This window comes from Erpetoichthys calabaricus, chromosome 2, assembly GCF_900747795.2.
Source record: "Erpetoichthys calabaricus chromosome 2, fErpCal1.3, whole genome shotgun sequence".
Taxonomy (NCBI): Eukaryota; Metazoa; Chordata; class Cladistia; order Polypteriformes; family Polypteridae; genus Erpetoichthys; species Erpetoichthys calabaricus.
The window spans coordinates 175,104,035-175,129,057 of record NC_041395.2 but is presented as its reverse complement, the minus strand read 5'-3'; the positions used below and the strand labels follow the sequence as shown (position 1 = coordinate 175,129,057).

At 37.2% G+C, this 25,023-nt stretch overlaps 1 protein-coding gene across 1 annotated transcript in view; it reads right to left on the bottom strand.

Moving 5' to 3' along the window:
* Positions 1-16,762: 16,762 nt before the first annotated feature.
* The window catches only part of LOC114646560 (glypican-1-like), a 118,347-nt gene continuing 110,086 nt past the window's right edge, over positions 16,763-25,023 (bottom strand). The window contains exons 8-9 of the mRNA XM_028794812.2: positions 22,913-23,088; positions 16,763-17,257 (exon numbers count right to left, since the gene is read on the bottom strand). Coding sequence (XP_028650645.1) covers positions 17,043-17,257; positions 22,913-23,088 — 391 coding nt within the window. The 3' untranslated portion in view covers positions 16,763-17,042. The remainder of the gene's footprint in view (positions 17,258-22,912; positions 23,089-25,023) is intronic.

Here is a 25,023-nt window from a genome sequence, read left to right as displayed (position 1 = left end):
GAGCTGCTGGAAAAGTAAGGAGAAACTGACCCGGCATAGAAGAGTGCAGTTGGGACCATAGATATAGAATTACTAAACACCGCATGACCAGCAGCATCGTACGTCAACGTCGCCGCCATATTGCGAGTGGCACTGCTGTGGAGTGAAGGAATGGATAAAGATGCCTCATGCATGTGCTGCTTGGAATTGTACAAACCGCAGTACGCTCCAAACCAGATTCCGGGGGATTACATTTCATAGGTAAAGCTGAACAATTGTTTTGGTTATATTTGGCCATTAGAAAATCCCGTTTTATAATCCTTAACTTTAGCTACGCCAGGCTAAGCTAGAAAAGCTATGCATTTATGTGCTCCAGTGAGCCTCCAAACAACGTTTTGGCTAAACGTATTTAGTCACTAACTAAGTAGATTGTTGTTAGCTGTTAAAATTTATCAAACTTTGAAGGTTTCCCAAAGAAATTCACCTCAGGAAGCAGTGGGAGGTAGCCCTTAGACGGGATTTTGAGAAAGCTGTCCTGTGATGTGTGCCGTGCTAGTTTGGTAACAGATGCTGTACCGACATCATATGATCAAAGCTACCTCTTGCTGACATTAAAAAACAAAGGAGGTTTGATGGTTTCTTCTGAGGGTCCAGTCAAGGTGGTCAAAGTAGCTGAGCGTGTTATCCGACAGTCGACATTAGGACAAGCTGTCAGTGTATCTTTGATCAATCAGTTTGTTTGGGCCGAGATTGGTTCAGATGATGTGTTTTTTTCTCAATGAGTACATTGAGGAAACACAGTTTGAAATTGACAACCATCATTTTATGCTCATGTCTTTATTTGTGTCCGTCTTCCACAAACTAAGGCTGTACCATATGGCCAGACTGAATACTCTCATATTAGAGTGGCAACACACGGAAAAAGCTATGTAAGACAGTTCTGTTTCATGGATTTTTAGATCCTATCCTGTATATATTTAAGTAACCACATTGTGTGTGTGTGAGAGAGAGAGAGAGAGATTGAGAGAGGAATGAGTGAAATGTTTTCAGAAATTATTAAGCCAATTTGTATACAATAAAATTGTTTATTTTTGTCATTGAGTGTATCATTTCACTGTTAAAAGGCAAACAAAGATAACTGGTAGTAACAGTGCAAAATTCATAATTGGTATGCCAGTTTGAAAAGATAAGTTTTGAGGGTAGTTTTAAAATGTGTTAATGAATCGAGCTGACGTATATGAGAAGGAAGAGAATTCCAGAGTTGAGGAGCACTATGAGAGACAGTCGAGCTCCTACAGAACAGAGTTTGATGTGTGGTACAGAAAGTAGAGCTGCAGATGAGAATCTGAGTGAGCGAGAGGGAGTATAAGTCTGTAGGAGATCAGTGAGGTAGGGGGGAAGCAAGGTTGTGGAGAGCTTTAAATGTTAAGAGCAGTATTTTGTACTGTATTCTGTAGTTAACAGGGAGCCAGTGAAGTTGAGAGAGAATAGGTGTAATATGTTCAGTGGATTTAGAACAGGTTATTATCCTAGCAGCAGAATTTTGAAGAAGTTGTAAGTGATGGATAAGTTTTTGTGGGATGCCAGATAGAATAGCATTACAGTAATCTATACGTGAGGTGATTAGGGCATTAACCAATACTTCAGTACATCTTATTGCATAAGAACAGGACAAAGTCCAGAAATGTTTCGGAGATGGATGAAGGCAGTCTGAGAAATGTTACTTATATGGGAGGAATTATTTAATAACCTGTAGATGCCGTATTCACTGTGCTGCCCAGTTGACACGATACGTCAGTGCCTCCGCCATATTGCGAGTGGCAAAAGTGCCATTTAAACTACAGGTAGACGTGGAAACTGGGTTTTCTGAGGAAAAAACAACAATGTTTAAAACAGTATCGTTTACATACAACACATTTTGGCGAATCGTTTAAATGCAATTATTTGTATCCATTTATACACCAATAATGGCAATTACTGAGACGAAAACTTGACCAATGTCTTAAAGTCAAAATAGTAAGACTGCAACTGGCAGTCTGGTCTTTCTTTTAGCATTGAAATGATACAATGACAAAAATAAACAATTTTATTGTATACAAATTGGCTTAATACATTTCTGAAAACATTTCACTCATTCCTCTCTCAATCTGTCTCTCTCGTGCACACACAACGTGATCACTTAAATATATAATTTCTATTTTACTCGAGTATAAATCCAGCATTTCTTTCAGCTCTTCATTAATGAGGTTCTTCTCCCTCAAATCTTGCAGAAGACCACGCACTGTGTTCTTTGCTCTCCGTTCTCGATCCTTAGAATACATTTCTGAAAACATTTCACTCATTCCTCTCTCAATCTGTCTCTCTCGTGCACACACAACGTGATCACTTAAATATATAATTTCTATTTTACTCGAGTATAAATCCAGCCTTTCTTTCAGCTCTTCATTAATGAGGTTCTTCTCCCTCAAATCTTGCAGAAGACCACGCACTGTGTTCTTTGCTCTCCGTTCTCGATCCTTAGCATTTCTCTTCTCTCTTTCCATGCTCTCCCTGCCAGATAAGGTTTCTTTGAGTGTAGCCCTTCGATTTTCAAGAGATGTAGGCAGCGCGTAGGAGTGGTCCTAGTAGACACAAGGAGTCAAGTTTATGTCACATCAGTCAATTCATAGTTAGTACAATGTGCTGTCTGCTGGTCTGCATTTGTAGTCACATCACCCCTCAAATCCACTGTGAACAGGGCATGCATGCGTATATCTGATTCAACAGCAGCTAACAACTATCTACATAGTTAGTGACTATATACGTTTAGCCAAAACGTTGTTTGGAGGCTCACTTGAGCACATGAATGCATAGCTTTGCTAGCTTAGCCTGGCGTACCTAAAATTAAGATTGTAAAACGTGATTTTCCTATGGCCAAATATAACCAAAACAATTGTTTAGCCTTACCTATGAAATGTAATCCCCCGGGATCTGGTTTGTACAATCACAAGCAGCACATGCGTGAGGTATCTTTATCCACTACTTCACTCCACAGCAGTGCCACTCGCAATATGGCGGCGACGTTGACGTAATTCTAGGTCAATGGTTTGGATGCCATCCTGCAGTTTGCTATAATAAGCCATTTTATCATTTATTCATCCTTTTTTTGGATCTGAAATTTCTAAAGGCAGGCATCATTTTCACAATTGATATCACCTTTTCCAAGATTAACGGATTTTTTTCAATATTTGATATCCGCATTTTAAATATGCGCCAGTCTTGACTTTCGTTTTGGTATATGTGTTACTGATAAACCACACACTGTTTGAAAATTTTGTGCAGGCTGGTTTATTTTTTAGTTAGAAGTATGCATTCGGATATAATGTTTTTAATTATACGCTGTACATCTCGGGATGCAAAGCTTGACTGGATATGAACTAGTATTTTATTTTAATAGTTCAATAAACCTACAGTATTGCTCCCGAGATCTTTAAAAATAGAAATAAATTAAATGTGAGACTCAGGGGGAATCTTAAAGAGCACCCCCCAATTCTCCATTGTTAGCATTTGTGTGTAGTAAAGTGAACCTTTAAAACAATACAGCAATATTTTAATAATTAATTTTAGAAGACAATCTCCTTCATTAAAAAATAAACACTAAACTCATGTCATTATTTATTTCAGACTGAGTGTGGGGATCCCAGCGGCAGACTGGTTGCCCTGTCCAGGGCTATTTTGCTGCTCTACTACTGGGAAAGTTTCTGGGCACTATGACTCTGAGTTTGATAAAGCTGTTTGACAATGGGATGTCATTCTACGAGAGAGAGAATACAAAGCAGGTCATCTGAGTAAAGTAAATTGTGCACAGAGACATGAATTGATCTTGAAACCAGCAGTCAGTAAGGAAATTGAGGACCGGGGTTTCAAAATTTTGGAGAATGTTTTTCACCTTAAGATTTAAACAGCTGCAATTCATTCTTTAAATATTTATTATCTTAAATAGCTAACACTATAATAATCAAATACAAGGAGTTTTCAAGTGTGTTTAAGTGTGCATCATAAATCTCGTTTAGTAATTCTTTTGATAGTTAAAGGGGGAAAAAATGGAGGGACTGAGAAATGCTCTGAGATTTCTGCCTCAAAGAACATTTTTGATGATGTTGTTATAAATGAGAAATCTGCAATTTTACAAAGGTGTAATGTATCAAGATAAAGCCCAGACAAGTAAATTAACAATAAGAATTGGCTATAAATTTTAAAATTGTTTTGAGCAAAAATGTATAGTCTTGAGGCCCTCTATGAACAGCAGTCAATATCCCTGCCCTTGATGGATGTATGTTTAACTCTTAATTTTGATACAGTATAATGTGAAAGGAAGCACAAAGATAAGTTACATTAAATTTACAATTCATGTTATGTTGCATTCCAGTATATATTTTCTTAGCATCTCTCCTGGTTCATCTTGTACTTTAATGTTGCTTGCTTTGTAAAGTGGTCATCACGTTTTCTTTTATTTTACACAGGCAGATAATGTGAGAAATACACCCATAAAAAAAGTCCTCTCTGTTTTGTCCTTATAATGTCCTTGGCTATTCTGGTTCTTTCTTTTTCTTTTCTTTTCCTTACTCTTAAAATTTGGCTGGCTGTTTAGGTTGCTGCATTTTGCACATTATTTTGCCCCTGTGTAATTTTTACACTTGTGTGTACATGTTTAGGTTTAGAACTTTGAGTCAGAACCTTATTAGTGGGATAGTGTTGGTTTCTTGACTATTGGCATAGTTGTCTGTGCTAGAAGGTGCTGTGTTGTAGTGGATGGTGTGATGCTGAACCCCTGACACACTTTGAAGAATCCATCATCCCTGTATGCATAAATTTTACCCTCTTGATCACCTTGTGATGAATAAGCAGTAGAGGTTTTCTAATATTTTCAGTACTGAGGAACAATAGTGAGGATGTTCTTCAGTAAATATTTTACATGACTTTGTGTGTGTGTATAAGTACTTCATATATAATGTGTTGCACTTTATGCATATTTTTGTGTGTGTCTTTTGTTGGTATTGTATTATTACTGTTCTGAGGAGACCTGCAAATTAGAATATAATTGCTGTATGTATACACAACTGAAAATAAACTTCAACTTGTATTCTCATACATCATGCCTGAATACTGAGGTAGAGATGAAAAAGCTATTACAGTTTGAAGTGAGGAAATGTAAACTCATTCTATCCATCCATCCATTATCCAACCCGCTATATCCTAACTACAGGGTCATGGGGGGGTCTGCTGGAGCCAATCTCAGCCAACACAGGGCACAAGGCAGGAAACAAACCCAGGGCAGTGCGCCAGCCCACCGCAGAACTCATTCTATGTAAAAATAAATATTTTGGCTCCTGCATCATTCTAACATCCTTTGCTTAAGAACATTTATGTTAGGTAGCATGTCCAAAGGGGATTGGGTGGTCTTTTCGCCTTGGAATCCCTGCATAGTTTTTTTTTTTTTTGTCCTCCCCAGCCATCTTACCATAGCATAGGACTTACCATTAGAGACTTGAAAACAAGGGGGTATTTTTCGTACGTCGCTTAAACCATCCGAGATCAGGTGCCACATCTTGAATGAGTTAATGCCAGTGAAACTCATCCAGATAAGTCGGTTTTTCAAATGCAGCTGTGTATTAGATTAGTGTAGCTGGATCTAATCATACGAGATGAATGCGTGCGCCCGCGCTGAGTGAAAAGCCCATATATACTGAGTGTAGAAAACATGATCAGCAAGTCTTTGATAGGCTGCAACAAAATGACGAAAGAACGGGTGCATTTTTTTTTTCACACACGCGGCGCAAGACCTTTTATTCGAAGGACACGAAGAATTTCAAGATTTAATATGCACAATGGGTAACACTGCAAAAGCAGCCCAGACCAGAAAAGACGGCTGGCAAAAGGTGGCCGAAAAAACTAAACGCTAAGTAGTGTACATTGTACTTACTGAATGCAGCGTTTCATTTCCTATGTGTCAGATTAATTATTATTTAATATGTCATAATTCCAGATCAAACGTGAGCACAAGGAGAACATGGGAACAGGTTAAAGTGAAGTACAAGAATATACTTCAAACTGGTAAATATTGGTATATAACTATTTAAAGAATTGTTGACAAAGAATCATATATAATATAAAAAACATTAATTTTAAAGCTAATAAGGAGGCAGACAAGCAAAAAACAGGTGGAGATCCACGCGGTCCAGACCTAACCCCTGCAGAAGAGTTGGCTCTCCAGCAAAATGCCCATCGCCCTGTTTCTGAGGGCATTCCAGGGGGAAGCTCCTCCTCAGAACCAGTGGCAAGATGCAGTGGTCATTTCATTTCAGGTAAAGGATGGTCATTGCATATTTGTCCTCCATGTGTGCTATAGGTATGTTCCATATAGCCGTCTTTTTTGTTGGGTCAGTTGCAGGGAATGTCATATCCCTTGAACCTGTGTCTGACCAACGAGATATTAACGAAGGTCAAATATTTGATGAAGACACTGTGTCTGATCATTCATCAGGAGGAGAGGTACATTTTCCAAATAATGTTTGATCAAACTCCACTCTGATCAGTTCCATGTGTCCCAATCACATTTGGAAATCCTGGTAATGAGAATGTTAGGCTGATTGTGGGATTCTTTATGGAACTGTGGGTGTTTTAGCCTGTGTATTACCTACCTGCAATGACATGAAACGCCTCTTTTATTGTCTGCACACGCAGGTGTCCAGGAAACACAATGAAAACCTGAAGGTAATGTTTCACAGCCAAACAGACTTTACGAATTGCCTGGCAAACTGCACTTTTCGATAGATGTTCCGCATCGCCTACAGTATATAAAAAAGTGCCGCTTGCAAGAAACCTCAAAGCAATGCCTACTGTCTGTGTGGTTGTGACAGCCCGACTTCGCCGAGTTTGACTTCGAATATACGGAGCTAATAAATCTTTGAGGTACAATATTCCCCCTCGGCTAAAGCGGTATCTTTCGTACAGAATTTCCTCCGGGGGCAATAAAGGATATTGCCGATCGCGCAAAACCCTCTTTATATGAAATTCTCTTCGTATAATTTGCGCACCGATATCAATTGATCGCTCATTCATGAACGGCGAAGCCCTGACTGGATGACTTCCACGCACCGTCACCGATCACGTGTGTAAACTAATCTTTGTTTACGCAGAACAAACCTGCTCCGAGCAGGTTTGCGGATTTGGATGTGTTGCTATGACAACACTTCCAGCAAGAGTTTCAAAAAACCGACAGATCCAGGATCAGGCCAAATCGTCAACAATTACATCCGGCTAAGCGAGTAATCCACGTACGAAAAATACCCCCCAAGTCTATAAATAATACCTCGATCTATACTAGTATATTTATCCGTGTTATGTAATAACTTATTTATTCTCATTTACTATTTTTAATGTCATGTATGCATTCTTATCTATTTCTAATTTGTTTATCCTTTCTTGCAACTTTTCCTTTGAAATTGTGTACAGTAATTTGAGATTTCTTTGTATGCAAATTTGGTATAGAAATGAGTGTTGTTTATTATGTGTGGGTATTTTTTTTAAATCCCAGAGTTAATTGAGTTTCAGCCTCAGTTACTATATGTTATGTTCCATTACATTAATGCAATATTCATGGTGTCTGGTGATGAACAAATGGATCAACAGAATTAGAGACTAATATACAATCCAAACAGTGTACTTACATAATTGGCTTATAGCCCATCTTAACATGGAACACAAATACAAGAGGAGAATAAAGGCTACAGAGACTTACCTAATTTATTGTGTAATTTTTTTTTCCTTACAGAATCTTAAATGTGAAATGTGTTCCACCATTTACTAATTCACATTGGTTTGATTGGTATAAACTTGAATGTTTTTTTCATGTGACATGACTGGTATAATTCAGTAATTAAAGAGGCGACTAGTTTTCTAAAATTAAATCAAGAAAACCCTTTTTTTCTTTTCATTTCAAATGACACTAACGCCAGTTAACACTGTGCAGCTTTACTTAGAAAAGGCATCTGACCTCTTAATTAAAATCAAATTCCAGTGTGCTGTTAACTTCATGGGCGGCACGGTGGCGCAGTGGGTAGCGCTGCTGCCTCACAGTTGGGAGACCTGGGGACCTGGGTTCGCTTCCCGGGTCCTCCCTGCATGGAGTTTGCATGTTCTCCCCGTGTCTGCGTGGGTTTCCTCCGGGCGCTCTGGTTTCCTCCCACAGTCCAAAGACATGCAGGTTAGCCGTATTGGTGATTCTAAATTGGCCCTAGTGTGTGCTTGGTGTGTTTGTGTGTGTCCTGCGGTGGATTGGCACCCTGCCCAGGATTGGTTCCTGCCCTGTGTTGGCTGGGATTGGCTCCAGCAGACCCCCATGACCCTGTGTTTGGATTCAGCGGGTTGGAAAATGGATGGATGGATGTTCATTAAATTATTAGGAACTTCTTATGCCCACATAACTGTACAATATCATTGAATAATCAAGAGCCCAAATTCCCATCGAAGTATATGAACTAAGTATGTACAATACAACCACAACTTGAGCACTGGATGAGAAATCTTGACTTGTAATCCAAATATGTGCTTTAAAAATTGAAATTGCTAATCTCTGCTCCGCTTTTTTCTGCCAAGATAAAACCCCAATCCCTTCTTAGCTCCATTTATAAGTCAAGGAAGTGGCAATGTATATGGTGTAGTAGGGCCAAGCCATAGTCAGGTTTGCAAGTACTTGGAGGTGATAGAGGACAGAGAAAGGGCCATATAAGACACTGGTAATGTATGTATTGGCAATGGCAATACAAGTTCTCACGAAAGTGTAATAACTGGTGCATTGTCAGGGGGCAGTATAAGTAATGAAGTGACTCAGAATAGGTAGGGGCAACCCTCAAAGAAGAATAGGAAGAAGTGTATCTGGGTGAGACACATGCAGAACACCCCAAGTTGCTACTTTTTTTATATTTATTTACATACTTTAAAATGCTTTATCCCGCATTATAATGTACAACACGGTACCCCAAAGCTGCAAGTGACTCGGCAGTTTTCTGATGCTTTAGTACAGTGACATGGCTCCTACTACAAATAATTTTGTTTTCTGTATGTCTCTGTTGTCCATGCCAAAATTAAAAGTGAACTTTTTGTAAGCAGTTTTCTTCTTGGCTCACATTTGTTTTTTTAAACAGCAGTATTATAAGAAAAAGAATGAGGGATAGTAACAGTCTATTTAAAAAAAAAAAAAAAAAAAATTCTAATTTGGAGTGACAGTTTGGCATATGGGCCTAGGGAAAAAATGCATGCGTCACACTGAGTTTATTTTAGCTGAAGTAGGGTCTCTGTCCCAGCTCTTGGAGTGCTTTGTGGCAGACCAATATATGATTTGACTTTATCTTATTCAAAGATAAACAATGCATGTTATTTCACTGGCATAACATACTGGCCTAGGATTTAGTGTGTGTATTCCACCTGTAATACAGCATATTGCAATCGGCTTTTTCTGGACTAGTGCCGTACCATGCTATTATTTTAATTTTTGAAAATGAATTGCTGGATTTTTTTAGTAAACTATGACAATGTAACACAACACCTTTCAGTGTCTGTGGAAAAAGGACAGTGAATTAAGCAAGAAGTTAAATTAAAAGGAGAAATCAGTTTTTATATCCAAATAGCGACAATCAACAATGGGCAGACACAGATGCAAACAACATTGAGTGCCAAAGAGGAGCCCTTCTTCCGTGTCATTTTTACTTGTGTTATTATTGGCAAGCAAAAGGCTTAAATACAGAAGCTATTTTAAAAGGAGGATGGTTCAAAAGTAACCTTGCTGTTCTCTGTGTGGTATTTGCATGTTCCCCATGTGTTTTTCTCCAGGTACAGGTTTAACTTCCATATCTAAGGCTCAAGTCACTTGATGAGTTGAAACTGTCATTGTGTGAGTGAGAGCACCCTGAGTATGTGTGCCCTACCTAGTGTATGATGGTTCACCATCCCATGACACTACAGAAGATGGAATTGAGTGAGTTCAATAAATGCAAGATTTCAAAAGAATTAAGAGAAAACACAAAGATCAAGCAAACTTTGCAAATTCCTGTAATAACTAATAATTGTCAGTTTATGAACTGACATAATGCAGTATGAAATCAATTTCATATCTGATGATAAACTTTACAGTTGAAACACGTAAGAATTGCACTGTACTCTGTGCATGTGGCAATACCATTGTTAGCAATAAATAATGTCAAAGCTATAGGAGGTGGGCATTTGTCTAGGTAATATCAATATGTACCAGTAGAGGGCAGTACATGACCACCAAAAGATGGCAGATGTTGCTTTAAGTCTTCGATAGCTCTCGGGACTTGTGTTCAGTGATGAATGCTATATAAAAATAAATTCAATTTAATTGAACGGAATTTTGAGTGAGGCCAGTGAAAAGGAGACGTCACACAACTTATATAATCCATAGGAAAAACTTGATCACATTTCCCACTATTAAGTTTATCCTAAAGCTTACAGATTTTATTAAGACACAGTTTAACAAACATCTAAATATTTCTGAGCAAATTGCCAGTGTGGAATGACTTAAAAAAAAAAAAAAAAAAAGTCTGACAATTGACCCCTAGAAGGGCAATACATAATTGTAGACAGCTGCTAACTGACCATTCTGGTTGTGTTTTTTTCAGGCCAATTTTCATGAGACCCCTTGTAATAATAATCTCCTATCTTTGGGTACTATTGGTGTTTGAAACCTTAAATTGCCTTGTTTTTGTTCTTGAGATCCAGACACCTAGGTCTTAAGAATTTCATGTTCCTCAAAACCATGGCATCATTTAACTGGTCATAATGTACCACTGATTCATCACACAATTAGGGTTAAAATATTTCTCTATAAAAATAAGAGGAGTAATGTCACCCCGTCACACCTATAAGGAATTCCTCGCCTGACAGGTGAATCGGCTTTTTTTAAAAATGTCTAATCTATAGGTGTCACAGAAAAACAAGTTCAGGAGGCCTCCTAAGGCCTCCGCAATGTTAATATTGTAACAACATGGGGGTGCAAGAAACAGATGACTGGATTTAGAACTCTCTGCAAAGCTGGTTGTTGCTGGCCCTTAGAAAGACCATTAGTTTCTTCTGTGGCTGGACCTGCTATGTTCTTCATTCGCTGCTTCTCTACACAATTCACTGCCAACCATACACCCAGATGGGTGGTCTTTAGCAACAGAGATGTGCCAAAACAAATTGTTTATCTAAGTGCTATGTCTATGCCCTCATAACCACCCCTCAAGCCCAGCCTTCATAGTGCATTTGATGGCAGGCCTCTCCAGGTAGTCCCACTCTTCCTGAAAATCTTTCCTCAGGTCCAAACCAAAGACATTGCACTATTATCTACTCTCTTATGAACAATGTTGTATATCCTCTGTCTGACACACTAGTACTGAGAATTTTCAGCCAACAAATTGTTCAGCAGAAGTGTGTCAAGAAACGCTGCTGGGGCTCCTTTATACCAACAGCTATACATCTACATAAATCCTCACTGTGAAGGTAGCAGACGCATCTGATGTTTTCTTTCTTTTTAGAAATCTTCCTCTATAGCTATTCTGGTGTATATTTGAGAGAGGTTTGTTATTTGTCATGATATAATATTTATATATTTATTGAGCATCTGTAAAAAGTCAAATTTTCCACTGGTGGCAAATAATTTTCTATATTTCTATTTTGGAAAAGCCAGACTTAGTAATTTGTTGATTTTGTTTTTATTTTAAGGACATTTTATTTTTTATTCCTTGTTCTGTTTATTTATTTTTATTTGATTCTGTTTTTGCTGTTCTCTTTGACTGTTTTGTATTTCGTAGTGACGTATTTAAGGTAATCAGTGGTTGATGTGCTGATGGACATCTCTCAGATATGAACATGTGTTTCTGTTGAAACACATGCCACCAAAAGTTGACAAATGGAGAGCTTAATCTTGCAGGCTAACAGATGGTCCGTAATTACTGAAATAATGACATAACATAACAGTGGCATGAAAAACTGCAAATTAAAATGTATAGCCCGCATTAGCAGTGTAGGATTTGTGGAAGTCATTCATTTCATTTAAAAAATATTATACAATTGAGCTTCGTAAATTTTGGAAAATCTTGTTGATCTTTTAAGACAAAAATATTTAAATAAAAGGCTACTAGTTTTACAAGTATTATCAATGATAGCAGGAACTCAGAAATAAAAGCACATGTTATGGGCATACCTTGAATGTGCAATGATGTGACTCATTAATCAGATGTGAGTGGCAGTTGTTTTAAAGTTTAGCGTGTTCTAGTTGGTTAGCAAAGTCAATGATTTATGATGAATGTGGAAATTAAAAAGTAAGATGGATTGTAGGCTAAAAAAAACAGTACATAACCTTGATAATGAAACAGAGTTGTCCTCTGAATGTATTAGATTGGAACTACAGTTGTAGAAAGCAAAAATGGAGGCTAATTTTCATTTGGCTCTTATAGAAATGAATAGGGCTTGCCCTGTAAAGGACATTTAAAAAAAAAAAAAACAACCTAGACAGTGAAGGGCTAAAATAACAAAATATATATGTATAATGTAAAATAATATTATCTAGTAATGACACATGAGGGTAAAAACCCAGAAGCCAATAATTATAGTATCTAGGCAAAAACAAATACCAAAAATAAAAATATGTATAATAATGTCTATTAAAAGTATATATCTCCATGGAGGTTTTTATATTTTGTTATTTTTTTGCTTTGCAAAACTGCTCAAGCTCTGTAGGTTGTGTGAGGATCCTATGTGAATGGCCTTTTTCAAGTCCATCACAAATTCTCATTTGGACTAAGATCTGGACTCTGACTTGGTCCCTCCAGGGCATTCATATTGTTGTTTTAAAGCCATTCCTGTATAGCTTTGGTCTTTATGCTTTCGGTTGTTGTCTTGCTCGAAAACAAATCTTCTCCCCAGGCACAGGTTTTTTTTTTTGCAGACTGCATCAGGATTTCCCTGTATTTTGCTGTGTTCATTTTATCCTCTGTCGTCCCAAGCCTTTCAAGATGTGCTGCACAGAAGCATCTCCACAGCATGATGTGGCTTCATGGTGGGGTTGGTGTTTTTTTGATAATGTGCAGTTTTCTACCATGGCAGTTAGTCTGAAGACCAAAAAACTTCATTTTAGTTTCATGAGACCATAGAATGTTCTTCCAGCTGACTTCAGTCTCTCCTTTTTATTTCACAGTGGCTTTCTTTTTGCCAGTCTGCTGTAACCCTGTGACTGGTGAAGCTCTCGGGCAACAGTTGGTGTATACATAGTCTCTCTAGTCTTTTCTACTGTAGCTTGTAACTCCTTTTATAGTTATTATAGGTGTCTTGGTTGCCTCCTACACCAATTCTTCTTCTTCCATGATCAGTTTTTGTTGACAGCCTGCTTAAGGCAGATTTACAGCAATGCCATACTATTTGTATTTTTAAATGATTGATTTAACTGAACTGCAATGTATATTTATGTTCACTATACTTCATCAATGCACATAACACCATCTCAGACCTTAAGTGCACAATACAGTAATAAAGCCATTTTCTCAGTGAGGTCATTTTAACAGCCCTCTCCTCTAATGAGAATTATAAAGTGAATTCAACACATGCAGTTGACCAGAATGAGGCAAGTTGCCTTTTCTATTTTTTTTTTTTTATTTTTTTTTTTTAGAGTTGTAGAGTTAGAGTTGGAAGCCATTATTGGGTTATTGGAAATAGTCTTTAAAAATGTACCGGCTCAACTAATTTTAAATTGTAATATAATGTGTTTAAAATGTCCAGTTTCACATATACTAATTCAATTAAACTTTTTTTAAGATACATCTTAATTTACATTGAAGACAGATTTCTGTCTTTTTGTGATTTTTCTAAATATTACATACAGTATTTATGGTTTAAATGCCATGTACAAAAGGAGTTTTGACAGCAGTTTTTGAACACTTTAGAATTCAACAGATGGGAAACATTATTTATCCATGCATTTCAGAAGATGATGGTGAAAAAGTATGAGATGCAAAACTCAGTAGTTTTACTGGTTCAAAAATGAATGCACCTATAAGATAATCAAATTTAAAAAGACGCTTGCAGCGTTTTCTTCCAAAAGTGTTAGACGCTGGTATGGTTTGTATCTTTTATGTTTTGTGCTTTCAATCAATGTAGTAAATATATTCGTCTAATAGAGGATGCAGAGTTGGTTGTATTATAAATTGAGAATTCAGTTCCACAGCCCAATTTAGCTGGGTCATTCATTTCCTGACTTATGTCCTAAATGTGTGATCCTGATCAAGCTGCACTCTTTTCCCCCAGATTATTATTTTTTCTTTTCTAGGTGCATTCTCATACAATCTTAAAAACACCTACTGCAATTATGATGCCCATCTGTCCACCAGGAAGAAACCACTCAACTCCCAGTGTACTGATTGTGTTGAAATTTGGCAAACTTATTCTTCAAGGAAATGTATTGGAAAAGTTAAATTTTCATTGAGATATCTTGAATACAGCTGTCTGTATAAATCATTGAAAGTCATCTGCAAATTTGCAAACTCATCTATCTTAAACCAGAGAAGCATTCGGTGTAACTTCAGTTCTACATTATTTTACTGTTTCGACTATAACTTGAAAGAAGTCACAGGTCACTTCAACTTGTATATTTTCCTCTTTTACTTGTCTGATTGAACTGACAGAGAGAAAAACAGATCCACAGTACAAGTTAGTCAAATGGTGGTACAGATAATTGTTTGCAAGCCGAGCCTCTGGTACACCAGCTCACTTCTACTGTACTATTGCTTGTGGTAAGTTAACCATCTTGCCTGAAGAAGGGGCCTGAGTTGCCTCGAAAGCTTGCATATTGTAATCTTTCTAGTTAGCCAATAAAAGGTGTCATTTTGCTTGGCTTTTCTCTACATTCATAATGGCTAACACGGTACAACACCCTAGTACCATAAAAGGGGAGAAAAAGAATATGTCTTATCTAGATATAGATATAAAAAGAAATCAATTATGTAAGCATTATGGAGTAAACAAATATGTACTCGGCATTTATAGTATGTTACCCTAGAAATAACTTCACAGCTGCATTATATGCACATCATACTGATTAAGTATTTAATTGGCAAAGCTCCAGACCTGCTTCCCTTCAGGGTCCAGAGCAGTACCTTGAGAATTCAACAGAGATTTTAAGTCTTTGGATACATCTTTCAAAAATGGTATGTTTAAGAAATATTATCAGCATTTAGCGATAGACCCAGCTAAGAACAGATTCCTAAAGAAAGCCTTTTTTGCATCACTTGACTTGGAAATTGCTGTCTATGAACGCTACTAAGCCCACAAGCCTATCTGGTCTCTGTTTTTAACCACATGAATAGGACTCATAATTACAAAAATATTTAATAAACAAAAATGTGACAACTATTTGAAGAAACTAAAAAAAATGTAAAATGTTTCAACCTTCACTTAAGTTAAATAACTCCCAAAATGTACTTGAATGTTACACCTCATGTACATTTTTTAACTTGTCTATAATCCATAACTACATGTCCACATTTCATTTCTGTTTGTTTTAGTTTTATTTCATTTATCCAGTTGATTGAGTAGTCAAATTATATTTTTTCCTCCACTTAGTCTGTAGCTGCTTTGATTTTGTGTTTTTTTTTTTTCCTAATTTTTATTACCTTTTTCTGTCATGTAATCAGTTTGACCTTTCATTGATTCCATTCTAAACAATACATTATTTTGTGATGTAAACTGCACTTGAGAAGGTACTGTATTTAGCTGTCTTTATTAAAGTATTTTTTTCAAATTTTTAGTTAATAGTGCAGTTGTGGTCATTGAACATATGATGTTAGAATTTCCCTGAAGAACAGGATCTCCCATGAAAGTATCAACAATGTGTTCTAACTTTAGAAACCCTGAATTCTGTGTGACTCACCAACAAGAACTGATTAATCAGTTATTTTTGACATTCTCACCCTATATTCATACCTACTGGGACTTTCCCCCCAAAACACTGACTACATTCATACTCCTATGTTTTATTAACTTTTTTCACACATTTAATAACAGCCATTGATAGAGTTGAAGTTGAAGCCACAAGAATAAAGATGAGAAACTGAATTTGGAAAAGAGCAATGAAGAAGAAAGACAGTAAAGGGAAACAGAGGAGCCTATGGGGGATACAGGCCAGCTAAGAGATCCCACCATCAAGGTAACTCCATCCATACAGTCAAATTGCCATAATATTGTTGTTCCTTTGAAATTGCACTACTTCCCCTTTTCAATCCTGCTTTTAAAAAATTAAAACAAACACTTTGTTTTTCTAAATACATACAGATCACTCTTGCATCTCCAGCCTCCCTGACATGAGTGTGCATAGGTCTGTGTATGAGTGTGCCATTCAATTTACAACTAGTCCATTCAGCGTTGATGCCTTCAGTGTACCCAGTGCTGCCATGATTGGCCCTGATCCACACCAAAGTTTGTACTGGAAGATCTGGTTTAAAAATGTATTGATGGCACTCCGAGTTGTTGGTTAAGTGACATATGGCCATGAGTGCTCACACTCTTAGATGTATAGAATCGGATGAAAATATTTCCGCTATCTTAATATTGCCACTTGGAAAAAATCAGAGCTTGAACTAATATAAAATATTTCAAATGCCCACAGAAAGTATTGTTCTGAAATATGTTATGGGACTCAATATTTAGGACAAAGACAATAAAAAAAACTAAAAACGCCACAATGAACATTCAGGAAATTAGAAACTGCAAACCTTTATTTTCCAGATATGAGTCTACATGCCACATTTCTGAGTCAAAGAACCAAAATTTGTGGAAAAAAAGGTGAAGAAGACCGGCTCTAGTCTGCCAAAAAGTGCAGCCTATGTTTTGTTTTTTTCAGCAAAAGGAAAAAAAACTTACATTTATCAGATAAGTATGCTTCAGCAAGCCACAAAGTCCCACCCTTATCCTACCCCAGCCCACCCACCCACCCTCCAAAATCAGTCCTCATTGCTGTTACTGGAAGTGGTCAGTTACCGCCACAGTAGCAGCATTGAAATTACAGCCAGCAGAAGAAAAGAGGCTGACTGTGGCTGGGGCACGCTGCCCGCTCCAGATGCATTTTGTTTTTTCAAATTGGGGGTCACTGGCCTCTTTGTGCTGTGAGTGACAGTGCGGCCTCCAGTTCTGCCTTTGCAGACTCCCTCCGGGCAGCCCATTCCACTTCCAGATCCACTGAGGTCATCACCTGTTGGAAAGACGTAAACAAGGTTATCACTATCTTAAAAAATATGATGTTGAGTGACATACTGGCTGCTCCCTCACCAAATGCAAGATAAACACCTCATTGTTCCTTTACTGTTTTTGGGAAAATAAATGTGCACCTGTAGTCTGTAATAGTCAATAACTGATGTACATCATCCATGTTCACACAATGTCCTGCTTTTGGGAAAGTTTCCAGTGTTTGACAGAATGTTTGCTTCATTTTTAGTGACAAAATCCAGTTTCACTCACAGTGGTGGGTCCTACATAAAATGAGATCCCCTTGTTATCTAATACCACTTGGAGTTGTCTAGGCCACAACACCATCAACCTTTGGCTGGAAACAAGAAATGCAGTAATCCAACCAGTCAATCAATCTTTGTTTCTTAATGCTTCTTTCATGGAGCTGATTAAAAATTCATTGAAAAGCACACAAGATAATCAAAACATTTTTTGAAAGAATGAGGGCAGGCTTTTGGCCTTTGTGTTTGTCATGTTTTCTATATATTCATTTTCTGACACTTATCTAGTTCAGTATCATGGAGAGCAGGAGTGGCCATACTTTCCTAATTGTTATTAATTATTGTAGATTGCAAACTGTAACATAAAAAGCAATTACAGAACTATCTATAGACATGTATTCATATACAGATTGAGTTCATAAAGTATTCAAACACCTTTGTGCACAACTTACTCAGTAGCAGGTTTGATTTTAAAAGGTTATCTGAAAAAACATGCCTGTGGCTACAAAATCAAGAAGTCACATCTGATAGGACATCGCTCAATTGTAGAACATATTTACAATCACCCACCACCCTCAACTTATACAGGGTCAATTATCTTTTATACATGGAAGGAAGAAACTTTATGAAAATACTAGCAGTAATGTGGGCACAGAAAATAGTAAAACTACTGAAAAATGTCAGATACGGGTTTGTGTAAAACTGGAGAAAATTTGGTCTCATTCTTTCCAAAGCAACACTGCCCACATGTGATGTGTATTGATATTGTCAATTTGCGCTCAGATGGAATACTTTTGTAAGGGGTAATGGTACTATTAGGTGGACACAAGACACACAGAAAGCCTCCAACAAAAGACAGAGAGAGCCACACTGGAGCTGATGATGCACTGCACTTTTCAAAGGACAATATGCTCTTTACATGTGCTGGTTCCTCGGAAAGGGCAATAGGCAGGGTCACCAGCATAAAAGGGTGACAGTTTCATCCTGTTAAATAGGAAGGCATACTATCACCATTACTTCTAGAGGGAGTGTGACCCAGAAATAGAAGAAGGCTATAGAAGGTGAGCTGAAGTGCAGGAGACCTCTTGTGCAAAATGAAAAGCAGGTGACCAGTAGCTGGGTTAGCTGAGAACAGGTTGTCCATTCAAAGTCCTCTCCTCTCCACCACCTACCATAGAATGCACTCCAGCCCATGTACTGTACTGTACTGTCTCTCCCAGGGAACAGGTCTGAAGCTAACTTTGAGAGACGGCGAAATAGAAGGCTTAAAAGTGCAGGGACCCCAGCGTACATTAGAGGGAGTTCAAGCTAGGCTATCTTAGAACAAAAAATATAGCCAGCTGGCACTGTGGAAGAGATTTCAGGGTTTGGTCAAAAATGAATCCAAGATGTTATTTAAAGTTGCTTAATGACCAGAAGCTGACTGAGTGAAAGCTCAACTGAAATGAGGAAGAAAAGCCAGGATTAAAATAAAGTAAGAGAGCTGTATCTTGTTGTAGCTTAGGGTGGGTAAGTAGACTGGCTACTAAGATACATGTGGCTACAGCCATTTAGTCGTGGCCAGTGAGGCTATAATGATGCTGTTTTACTCTTTATATGAAGTTTGTGTACCTACTTCCTTACCCTCCTGTACTTTGTGATAATAACAACATTGGTTTTTGGCGTACTTGGTTTTATTTTGGGAGTACCAAGCTGCCATTAGGGCCCACTACTACTACAATATTTGAGGGAAGATCTCAAAGGTATGGGATCTCTTAATAGAAATGAAAGTGCCAGAATGTACCTAAATAAAACTGACAGACTGAATCTGGGTAATTGAAATATTGCACAGCTATATCATTCTGACCATTGTGGCTTAGTCTTACTAAGTAATCATATCATATAGTACTACATGATCAGTAACATTACATAAAGGAATAGGGTAAAATTTCAGAATAAGAAGTGTATTATTAAGACATCTTTATTTATTTGTAAACTCGTACTTAAGATATCATGTACAAAGATGTGGCAGGATAGGTTAGCATTGTGTGTTTCACAGCTTCAAGGACCTGGGTGTGATTTCTGGCCTTGATGTTATTTTCTGTGTGGTTTTTCCACGTCATCCCCAAATTTCACAAATTTTTCTGGCTGCCTCAGTTAGTTAGCATTGGCATGTGTGTGTGTATGTGTACTTGTGAGATGAACTGGAATGTGGCTCAGAATTGGTCCCTGTATTACACCTTTTCCTGTCACTATAGGCTCTGGTTTCCAGCAGTTTTAAAGTGGAAAAAGCAGGTTCTGTAAAAAAAGTGATATATTGTCATGTAAAACGGAATGATGCACACAATACAGTGGCACATCCAGAAATGGGCAGCAGGAACCAATTTCTCAACTTCTTAGTGATAGACAAAAATTCTTACATTTTTTCATAATGTTTCACAGAATAATTTTAAACCTTATTTTATTTTACTTTATCCATCCATCCATCCATTCATTTTCAAGCACATCTAATTCAAATCAGAGACACAAGAGACCAGAGCATCTACCTGTAGCATTGGAAGCAGGACAGGAGCAAACCTTAACCAAGATGTCCGTCCGTTTCAGAACAAATTCACAATCACAGACAAATAAAGACAATTTAGAGCCTCCAACTAATGCATCCTGCATGTCTTTGAGATGTTGGAGGAAAACCAAAGAAATACACACAAGAATGTGTAAACTCCTAGATAGTGCCCAGGTTGGGTTTATCTTACTTTATTGATATATTACATGCATTGCTTCAACATGTTGTATGCTAAATGTGATGTGTCCTCAGTATTTTTACCCAGAATGCACTTTTCATGCAGCTAATACATTTCAACTAGTATACACACACAAACTCAGAATAAAAAGACTGTTACTTGTTAGTATAGTAAAATCTTATTAGAATTCAACACACTAAATAGCAGTATATCATCATGATCACTAGAAATGTTTGGCAATCTTGAATGAATACATTGTTTATATGTGCATATATTGAGCTGTACGCATTTTTATACAGCATCCTTCACAGTGGGTTGGCATTGAATGCTGTTCAGAATGCCAAATGCAAAGATTACCAATTAGCATATGAATGATAACATATAAAACCAGTATATAAAACTATACCATGCATATAGTAAACATATAAATACTTACAGTATATATAGTGTATGAGCACAGCAATTAATTAGAGATTACTTCCAATTCTATGCTTCCACATACATAGGCTTTCATATCCAGGAGTAGGTTTGAGAGTCCTATGTACCTCTAATTAGCCTAGTTCACTTCAACATCTACAACTATGACTTAAGGGGACGGTTATTACTGTCACCCTTAGCTAGGTACCAGTGATCCCTCTTTTTGAGGATATAAAAGAACCACATAAAATGTACCCAGCTTAAACCATTAAAGCCTACTCTCAGAAATGTGAATGTTTGCAACATGAATGATGGGTAATCCTGTGATAGGCTCTTTAGTATATGTTTGAGTGTTACATAGCTGAAATATCCACTGAGTACTATAATTGAATGGCCTTTTACCTAGCAGATAAGACTGTATAGGACAGTAGTTCAATCCCTGCCACTCACTCTTTCTTTCAGCCTAAAATATTTAACTCAAAAATTATTCACTTGCACTTCTAACAATATAATAATTTGTTTCTATACTGGTTAAAAAAAAACAAAAAAAAAACTTGTACCTTATGGAAAGCTACTATTTAACACATATTCATTGTTAGTACTTTTTCATGGTGATCACACATACAGTTCATGAAACGGTTAGATGGAGCCATTTTGGTGAGACTCATACATTTTAAATGACACTACAGACATATGGTATTCCGTGCCCCATAAAACTGTTCAACTTGTGTCATGCCTTCAATAATATCTCCATTAATAGTTTTTCCGAAAACTATGAATCTTAGAGATTAACAAGCAACTTTACAACAGGCATATGTGACATAGTGTTACTTATAGAAAAAGCATCATAAGTCAACTGATAAGTGATCAATTATGGTCCTTCAATAAAGTGATATGAAGTAAAAAAAAAAAAAAGTAATATGAAGTAAACATGATATACAGCAACATTTATTTCTATGGCACATTTTCCTAAAAAATGAATAGTCATAGTTTAGTAACCAAATAAGACAAAGTGTATAAATAAGCACAAAATTCAATACATATTGTTTCTAAGAATAGTGCCAAATAAATTCTGGCATTTTTTTTTTTTTGTTCTTCCTTCATATAACAGCAGAGTGTTGTTCTCTAAGGTACATGGTTAGCCTTTTTGAAACCAAGAAAAAGAAAAGTGGTATGAGACGGTGACAAGAGTTACTCTCTGTCATACACGTAGGCACAATCTGAGCCATAAATTGTTTGTGTGTGTGTATATATTTGAAATTTACATAATCTGCATATTTTTTCAAATTCTGTAAATTAAGTAAATTAATTCTATTATGTATTAAAAATTCCCACACAAAGTGATTAAAAACTAGTGAAGAAAACAATTTAATTGGGTAAAAATGGTAGTGTTTGGGACCTGCATGGCCTCCAAGTTAGTCTGGTGTACACCATCTGCCCTAAGATTAAGAAATTTTGCAATTCCATCCTCCGTCCTGCCTTCCCCCTCTTCTTTAGCAGGGTATACCTGCTCTGACAGCAATGTTGTGCAGCATTGCACATATCCATCCATCCATTTTCCAACCCGCTGAATCCAAACACAGGGTCACGGGGGTCTGCTGGAGCCAATCCCAGCCAACACAGGGCACGAGGCAGGGAACCAATCCCAGGCAGGGTGCCAACCCACCGCAGGACACACACAAACACACCCACACACCAAGCACACACTAGGGCCAATTTAGAATCACCAATCCACCTAACCTGCATGTCTTTGGACTGTGGGAGGAAACCGGAGCGCCCGGAGGAAACCCACGCAGACACGGAGAGAACATGCAAACGCATTGCACATATGCATATCACAATACTGTACAGCAAGGTTTAGGTGAAAATTGGATGCAGTTCATTTTCCATATAGCCATACCTATACCTAGTGTTCCATCACACTATGAGCTTGCTGTTGTGTTGTTAAGGGAACTGTCATTCTGTGAATTTAACGTGCTCTCTCTGGCTAACTCTGTATCTACAGTTGATATAAAAAGAAGCCAATTTAAGAAGCACTTAACAATTAACATGTGGATCAGGGAACTTGTAGATTATTAAAGATTTAATGTGCTACTTTAGTTATAATGAGGTTTGGAAAACATTTGTAAATTAATACTTGATCTTAAGATGGATCTTACACACCCCTGATTAGGCAAATGTTTCCCTCATTTGTCAAATATTAAGCACTTCTTTGCCAGTCATGCCCCAATTTCTCTGTTCCAGTAACCATCTGTGACTTACTAGTGTCTTGAAAATCAACATCATTTCCATCATAGGCATTCTTTAGTCGACTTGTCATGATTTTCAGTTGCATGATCTGTTGGCGGATAGTCATGTCTGGCTTTGTGATGTCAACATCAACTTCTGGGTTATTGATCTGACTGGCAAGGCCATCTCCCATAACCTCTGGTAAGTATCTATGACAAATGGGAAGAAAACACAGCAGTCTAGTAAGAACGTAGACACTGATGAACACCCTACACTAAGACTACAGTATAATCCAGTTGATGTTAATGGCAAATGTTACAGACATATTTTAGATATGTAAAATTAATCCAACTGTTCTGTTAGAATTGCAAAAATAGTTTTAAATATAAAGAGGACATCTTTTGAAACTAAGAAAGAAATTAATTTATTTGAAATATGTTTTTATATTTAATGTTCCTTAAACCTCCAGTCGTCTATCAAATAACTGACAAGTGCTCTTTTTCAAACATGATTATAGTTTTGAAAATTAGTTCAATTATTTATAATTTATTGTATTAATGAATATTTTATTCAGGGAGTACAATATATTCAGTTTCTTTCCTGAAGCATTACATTGAAAAAACAAATCCTTCATTTTCAATAAGAAGAGACTTTGGTTCTTGTCAGAATAGAACCGGAATATAGGTGCATAATATGACACATTAACACTGGGCAAGATATACCTAACAACATTATCTTTCATATTGCCACTGTGAACCCTTTAATAGGGTGGTTTACTGCTCTCCCATCATTATATTTCTCAACCATTTAAAATGTGCTGATTTTTTTTTTGTCTCTTTTGTGCAGTCCGAATTTACTAATTTATTCTTATGCTCGAATACTTTGTACACTCTTAAAAATAAAGATGTCAGAGTACTTCTTCAAAGCAATGCCATAGGAAGACACAGCCACATCAAGGTTCTAGGGGAAAAAAAATATTTAGATCCATAATAGGGTTCAAACAGCACGACTAGATGGTAACATATTTGTGAAATACCAATGGCTTGTGATTTTAAAAGGACTCTTGCTGCATATAATAACACGGCTAAGTCCAGGTTTCTTTTATCTGTATCCTGCTAGGTAGCCTACAATACATTAAAATTTTCAGGTATTTTCTACATCTGAGAAAATTTTCAAAGCACAGAGAACTAACTTCATATTCAATGACCTCTTCCCAGAATTAAATGGTTCTGTCTTATGCAATGATTCTACTCGCAACCACACAATGCTGGAAAAGAACCAGATATTGCCATTAAAGAACCATTATTTTTATGAGTGTATGTAATACTGTTATTACACTTGCAACAATTACAAGAACCTATGCTCATGATCTGTGGGTAGAACCTGGAAAAAAAAGGATAATGGATGCCAACACTACAATACTTTTCTCCAGAATTTTAAATTGAGTTGCTGAGATGAGTTGCTGTCCATCAAAAGCAACTGGCACAGACTTAGAACTAAGGTCACTTTTCATCCATATCATATGTTAGCCATTCAGAAGGTAACCTTGGTTGGCCAGCACTGGGATTTTATTTGAATTAGCCCACCTTGAAAGCCTGACATTTTTGGCATACCTTGAAAAAATATACAAAATGATGGAAGAGCTGCAAGATGAAAACCACTGCTAAACAAGAGGGGTATGAAGGCTAATATTTGCCCCAAAACACCTTGATTACCCCAAAAACTTTTGGAAAAATGTTCTTTAGACTGTTGAGTCAAATATTGAACAGTTTGGAAGACATGGGTCCAGATGCATCTGCCAATAAGCTAACGACTTTCCACAATAAGAACATCATGCCCCACAGTAAAACATGGTACTAGTGTGATGGTGTGGAGATACTTTGCTGCTTCAGGGCCTGCGCAACTTTCCATAATTGAGGGAAGCATGTAATTTAGCTCTCTTCTTGAATATTCAGTCATCAGTCCGTGATCTGAAGCATAATTGAGTTATGCAGAAGAAGACGATCTAAACCACAAGAGCAAGTCCACTTCTGAACGGCTGAAAAAAACAAAAGGAAGGTTTTGCAGTGGCCTAGTAAAAGTCCTGACTTGAACTCCATTCAGATGTTATGAATGAACCTTCAATGGGCAGTTGTTAGTTGAAA